Source organism: Penicillium brevicompactum, assembly GCF_028827555.1.
Source record: "Penicillium brevicompactum strain IBT 35665 chromosome Unknown utg000007l_segment0_segment0, whole genome shotgun sequence".
Taxonomy (NCBI): Eukaryota; Fungi; Ascomycota; class Eurotiomycetes; order Eurotiales; family Aspergillaceae; genus Penicillium; species Penicillium brevicompactum.
The window spans coordinates 1,835,733-1,842,992 of NW_026623210.1; the positions used below are offsets into that span (position 1 = coordinate 1,835,733).

General features: G+C 54.2%; 1 protein-coding gene across 1 annotated transcript; it reads left to right on the forward strand.

Annotated features, from left to right (window-relative positions):
* Positions 1-388: 388 nt before the first annotated feature.
* On the forward strand, positions 389-6,466 carry N7506_011448 (putative filament-forming protein (Tpr/p270); the record flags this gene model as incomplete). The annotated part of the gene is made up of 3 exons (XM_056960741.1): positions 389-680; positions 731-2,417; positions 2,449-6,466. 3 exons carry the CDS (start codon positions 389-391, stop codon positions 6,464-6,466), a joined length of 5,997 nt encoding a protein of 1,998 aa, XP_056806896.1.
* Between the last annotated feature and the right edge of the window lie 794 nt (positions 6,467-7,260).

Sequence of the window (7,260 nt, forward strand, 5' to 3'; positions counted from 1 at the left end):
CGACTGCTTCGGGTCACTTCATTGAAACGTTAGCCTCAAAGTCTATCGAAGCCGCAGGATATTTCACGACAAAGAAATATCACGTGATCTAGAAAGCTAACCGCATCGGGCGCGCCCCAAAGCGCGGAACTGGAACTCGCCCTTGAAGTCACCTCAGTTCTTTCTCTTACAAACCCAATCATTCAATCCTTCTTTGTTTGCTGGAAGCCCACTCTCCCTTACTCTATTTGCATCGTCATGATCTGAGTTTCTTTGCGAGCGCCGTGTGTACTCTCCGAGCAGTACACAGCGCGCTGAAACTCGAAGGCCAGCTCCAGCTTGCGCCGTTCTATCATCCACCTCTTGAAGTTCCTCAACCACAGCTTTTTGCTGTTGGTCATTCGACACCATGGCAGAAGCTGCCGTTCAACTACCTTATCTCGCATCTCACTATGCAATTCCTGAGACCACTCTCACAACCCTCACTCAGGCTCCGACTGTGGAGCTTGTCAATCAGCTCTTAGAATCCATCAACAAAAAGGCCCATGAATCCGATGAGCTCAAGTCGGACAAGCTCCGCTTAGAGGTGGAGCTTGAGAACGCTGTGCGCAGCAATGAATCTAAAGTGAAGGTTTTGAAGACCAGCGTGGAGAAGGGCCACGCGGAGGTGGCAGATTTGCGGAAGAAGCTTCACGATGCTGGTATCTATCTAGTGCTCCTTTTCGACGATGAATTTACTGACGTTTTCTAGAAAACACACGCTCTGAACTCGAGAGCGAGATCGCCACCCTCAAGTCCTCTTCCACTTCGACTGAATCCGAGACGACGACCCTCAAATCACGAATCACATCCCTGGAGGCCTCGAACCGAGACACATTGGCTTTGCTCGAATCCAAATCCGCAGCCCATGATAAGCTGGCCGAGGAGCTTTCGGCCCAGCACAAGAAGACCATCGAGCTACGACGTGAACTCTCCACTGCGGAGCAGAATCTTCAGAGCACCAACGCGGCATCTGCCAGTGCACGGTTCCGCGAACAGAGTCTGCAGCAAGAACTAGATCTGACCAAGAAAAACAACGAGTGGTTTGAGACAGAGCTGAAGACGAAGTCAGCTGAACACATCAAGTTCCGCAAGGAAAAGAGCAGTCGGATCTCGGAGCTTCAGCGCGACAATGAAGAAGCCAATTCAACCATCGATTCGCTTCGGCGCAGTGAGATCTCACTCAAGAGCCGTCTTGACGAGACCGAGCAACGGTACGAAGGCGCTTTGGCCAGCATCCATCAACTGAAGGAGGAGGCCATCCAAGCAACTGAGTCCTTCCGCATCGAACTTGATAGCTCGAACCGACTTGCTGAGCTGCAGGGATCTGCTGCGCAGACCGCCAAGCAGCGCGTCCAAGAGTGTCAGCTTGCGCTGGAGAAGACGAAGGATGATGCCGCGCAAGAAATCTCCCGTATCCGCGTGGAACTTGAAACGGAAACCAACGACAAGTCTACTGCCGAGCGTCGCATTGCTGAGCTGGAGACACTTGTTGCTCAGCTAGAGTCTGAACCGGAAAGAGGCAGATCCGCAAGCCCTGCACTTTCTCTTAACGGTGGTCCCCCCAGCACCCCCAAGCGATCCGCCCTCTTACGCACCACCGGTACCCCCAACGGCTCATTCTCTCCTCGTTCTTCACTCAACGGAAGGAGTCTCAATGTCACTCAGATGTACTCCGAGTATGATCGTATGCGCACCGCGCTCGCCAGCGAGCAGAAGCAAACGCAAGAGCTCAAGCACGCCCTCGACGAAATGTGCATGGAAGTCGAATCGTCTCGACCTGAACTTGACGAGGGCCGTACTGAACGCACTCGTCTCGAGCATGCAGTTGTGGAAATGTCTACCCTTCTTGAAGAGGCCGGGAAGGAGCGTGATTTCGCACAGAAGGAGGCCCGGAAATGGCAAGGTCAGGTCCAGGGCTTGGCCCGCGAAGGAGACATTCTTCGCCAGCAACTCCGCGACCTCAGTGCCGAGGTCAAGGTTCTTGTCCTCGAAGTTGCCGTCGCCAAGCACGGCGAAGATTACGACCGCGAGGAGCTCGAGAAGATCGCTCGTGGCGAAGTAGAAGAGTCCGCGAAAGAACTTAACGAAACCGGCCGCTTCATCAGTCAACACCTCACCACTTTCAAAGACCTTCATGAATTACAGGAGCAAAACCATACACTACGCCGTATGTTGAGAGAACTCGGGGATAAGCAGGAGGGCGAGGAGGCCCAGGCTAAGGAAGCTGCACGCCAAGCCGAGATTGACGAACTCAAGGAGCTTCGGATGCGCGCGCAGACCAACCGCGACGAGATCACCAACCTCAGTGCACAGATGCAAAGCTATGTCAAGGAGCGTGATACTTTCCGTAGCATGCTTATGCACCGAAAGAACGACGATCCTTCAGTCTTCTCCCAGTCCATGCCCCCCCGGTGCTACCCCTGGTAGCATTGAATCTGGACCGGACTACGCCGACCTACTCCGCAAGGTTCAGGCCCACTTCGACACTTTCCGCGAGGAGACTACAACTGACCACAAGGCTCTTCGCCAACAAGTCAATGAGCTCTCGCGCAAGAACAGCGAGTTGCTGTCCGATGTCAGCCGCTCGAGCAGTCAGCATGCCGCTGCATCTCAACGCGCAGAGCTCCTTCAGAGCAACTTCAATATGCTGAAGAGCGAAAACACCGAGCTTCAGAAACGGTACACTGCACTATTTGAAAACGCGAACCGACAAGACCTTCGCACACAGCAAGCCGCCGAAGACCTCGTCGAGGCGCAGGGTCTTGTTCAAAGCCTCCAGAGAGAAAGCGCTAATCTCAAGGCGGAGAAGGATCTGTGGAAGAACATTGAGAAGCGCCTTATCGAAGACACCGAGAACCTGCGTAATGAGCGAGCTCGTTTGGACTCGCTCAATGGCAACCTGCAGACTATTCTCAATGAGCGTGAACACACCGACGCTGAAAGCCGACGTCGCCTCCAAGCCAACGTTGAGTCTCTAGAGACTGAGCTGCAATCTACCAAGCGCAAGCTCAATGACGAAGCCGAGGAATCAAAGAAGGCGAACATGCGTCGTGAATTTGAGCACGAACAAAGCCAGAAGCGCATCGATGATCTGGTGACAAGCTTGGGCTCAGTCCGCGAGGAGCTGGTGGCCGCCAAGACTACCCGTGATCACCTCCAATCTCGCGTCGATGAACTCGCCGTGGAGCTCAAGAGCGCCGAGGAACGCCTGCAAGTGTTCCAGTCTCGGCCTAGCGTTTCTGGTCCCTCCGATGAGGCCTCCGCCGAGGGTCAAGATGCTGGTGATGGTTCTGGCCTCACCCGAGAACAGGAACTTGGTATCGAGGTCTCGGAGCTTAAGCGCGATTTGGAATTGGCCAAGGGTGAACTCGAACATGCCAAGCAATTGGCCGAGGATTACCAGGCCATCAGCCAAGCCAGTGAAGAACGTCTGGAGTCTGCCACTGAGACACAGGATCAATACCGCGAGGAGACCGATCGTCTTGTGGAGGAAAAGAACACCAAGATTCAAGATCTCGAAACCCGCGTCGAAGAAATCTCTGCTGAACTCGCTGCTTCTAATGCTGAGATGTCGAAGATCCGGGAGGAGCAAGCCGAAGCACAGCATCGCATTGATGAGCAAAAAGCCACCTTTGAGTCTCAGATCACACGTCTCAAGGATGACAACGAGCGACATGTTGCGGCCGCTCAATATCACCAAGAAGATCTCAAGGCCCAAGCTGAGATTGCTCAGCATGCTCAACAAAACTACGAAACTGAGCTTGTGAAGCATGCTGAAGCTGCTAGGAATATTCAAGTTGTTCGTGGAGAGAGCAATCAACTCAAGCTTGAGGTTGCTGAGCTGAAGACTCGATCTGAAACTTACAAAAACGACCTTGCCCAGAAGGAGACCAGCTGGGCAGAGCAGCGAGCTACCTACGAGGGTGAGATTTCCGAACTGCAGAAGCGTCGGGAGGAAGTGATTCGACAAAACTCTGTCTTGCACACCCAGCTCGAGAACATCACCAGCCAAATCTCAGCCCTGCAACGGGACCGTGCAAGCATTCCGGATGACGAACAAGATGGAGAACAGACCGCCCCCAATCTTGAGGGCCTTCAGGAGGTCATCAAGTTCTTGCGCCGCGAGAAGGAAATCGTCGAGGTGCAATATCATCTGTCTACCCAAGAAAGCAAACGTCTCACCCAGCAGCTCGACTACACCCAGTCACAGCTTGACGAGAGTCGTCTCAAACTTGAGCAGCAACGTCGTGCAGCCGCGGACAGTGACCACAACGCCCTCAGTCACAACAAGCTTTTGGAAACCATCAACGAACTCAATGTCTTCCGAGAGAGCAATGCCACTCTTCGAAACCAACTCAAACAAACCGAAGCTGCTCGCGACGAAAAGATCGCTCGTGAGAACCAGCTTGTCCAGGAAATCGAGCCTTACAAGTCCAAGATCAGCGAGCTGGAGAGCCAGCTTGAGGCCAAGGATGGAGAGATGCAGCTTCTGCAGGCCGACCGTGACCGCTACCAGCAACGCATTCAGAACATTCTTCAAAAGTACGACCGCGTCGATCCCACCGAGATGCAAGAATTGAAGGACAAGCTCGCTAGTCTTGAGACCGAGCGTGATGAGGTGATTGCCGAGCGGGACAACCTTCAAGCTCAAATGGAGACACTCCAGACACAGATCACAGGGTTCCCAGAGCAACTCCAACAACATGCTGATGAGCGTTTGGGCGAATTGCGCTCTAGGCTCACTGAACAATTCAAGGCTCGTTCCAAGGACCTTAGCTCACGCGTCAAGGCCAAGCAAGACGAGTTGAACGTGGCATTGCAAGAGAAGGAGGTCATTCAGATGGAGCTGCAAACCACGAAGAATGAGCTGGAGGCTTTGAAATCCAAGACGGCCGAGGTCCCCACCGCCGCCGTTCCAGTTGTGCCAGCAGAAGACGTTGCTCCTGCTCCTACTCCCATGGAAACCGAGGCGGTTCCTGTGAACCCAACTCCTGCTTCTCAATTCCCAACCCCGACAGTTTCGGTTCCAACTGCTGGTGACGCACAACAGATCCAGGCCCTTGAGCAGAAGATCCAACGTCTTGAGGCTGCTCTCGCCGAGAAGGACGGTTTGCTGGCCGCACAGGCTAGCGAGCAAGATGCCAAGGTCAAAGAGAGATCTGATCGTCTCAAGGAGCTGTTCAACAACAAGCTCGCTGAGGTCAGAGCTGCCCACCGCCAAGAAGTCGAGAAGTTGTCTGCCGGATCTGCCGGTGAACAGTCGGTTCCGGGCACCCCTGGCGCTACCGCAACTGCCGATGGACCCCCGGCAACCCCATCAAAGCCAGTTGAGCTTTCTGGCTTAACGATTCCCAATCTGACAGACGCTCAAGCCAGGGAGCTGGTCGCGAAGCATGAGACCATTCGCACCATTGTTCGAAACAACATTATGGGTGGTATCAAGCGTGAGCGCGAGAAGGCACAGCAAGAGGCGCAAGCCACCGGCGGAGCGAACCAGGAAGCCTTGGCTGGTCTTGAACAAAAGTCAGCTGAAGAGAAACAAGCTCTGCTGTTGGCCCACGAGAACGATCTGAAGGAAAAGATTGCTTCAGCTCTCGGACTGGCCGAAAAGAAGACAGCTGCTCGCCTGAGTATGCTAGACACTCGATTCCGCACCGCCAGCGCCAAGATTGATGTTGTGCAAAAGGCGGCGACGGAGACTCCCCAGAAGGCTGTTGTCGAGGTATGGGAAGTTGCGAAGTCCGCTCGTCCTGTCCCCGTCCCTGTCGCTGCTGCCAAACCAGTGGCACCGACTCAAGCTCCAGCACCCGCGGCCGCCCCTGCAACTGAAACAGCACCGGTAGCCCAGCCACAGGTCCAAGCCCAGGCTCCAGTCCCTGCCCCTGCCCCTGCTGCAGCCCCTACTCCGGCTCCCACGGCACAGCCAACTCCGGCCCCCGCAGCCCAAGCAGCCCCCGCTGAGACTCCTGTTCAAGCAGGAGAGCAACAAGCCAATGCGCCCCCGAATCCATTCGGTCAGCCTCAAACCGCTGAAGGCCAGGATGCCTCTTCGCTACCCAACAAGCCACCCGGAGGAAACCATACTGGCAACCCCGGTCTGATGCGAGCTCTCCAGTCCGGCCTACCAATCGCAAGAGGTGGCCGCGGCGGTCGCGGTGGCCAACACGGCGGTCACATCCAGGGTCAAGGACAGCAGACTGACCAAAACCAGCAAGGTCAACAAGCGAATGCCCAGCGCGGTGGAGCTCAACGTGGCCGCGGCCGTGGTGGTCACGCCCGCGGAGGAAACCAACAGCAGAACCTGAACGCCTCCGCGCGTCAGTTCATCCCTCAGGGCAATAAGCGATCTCGAGAAGACGGTTCGGATGCTGCGGCCGATGCCACCGGCGGAAAGAGACAGCGTGGCGGCGGTGCCCAACAGTCTCGTGGTGGAGGCTCGTCGTGAGCACTCTTCATGTTTATTCTTATTTCATGTATTTTCAATGCTATGTCGTCTGTCTGCATTATCGGTTATTGCGCGTGCAGAAGCATGGTCATCTATTTTGTCATGTATCTAGTCAATGTCTGGCGTCTACTGGGTATTTATTTCTTTGCTTCAATTGAAGAGATTTTGTCTCGAGTTATCCTCTACATCTGTCCTTCTTTCTAGACTTCTTTCTAGACCTCTTTCAGAGTATCAGTCGGGCTCATTCAATCAGTGTCATCAACTTTAATGACATGGCTTTCTGAGCCTCCCCAAATTTTGCAACACATGATTAACTGTAAAACTAAACTGGAGCCTAGAAACCTTGGTATGATTAAAGCGCAAATTTGAACCTGTTAACGACTGAGTTTCCGTCTGCTCAAGCACCTCTTGGGAAATTACGCCTCTCAACAGCCTTTGAGTCCTGGACAGCTACTTCGTCCCAAGCTTGTCAACGCAGGGACCAATTATGTGTGTTTCTCTACAGGCACTGGGTAGTTGAAAACACTGCATAGTTGGGGTATATTTTGCTGGCATTAATTACAATTATCCGACTATGCCAATATGTAACTTGTCGAGTCGATCCATGATACCATGGCCCTTGGAGAAGACCACTTAGCGGGTGGAGGGAAGACCAGTGGAGCCAGAGCCTCCGGAGGGCAGGCCAGTGGATCCCATACCAGAGCTTCCGGAAGGCATAGCCATGCCAGAAGAGCCGGTGCTGGATCCGGAAGATCCGCCCATGCCGCTCATCATGGAGGACATGTCAGGGAGGG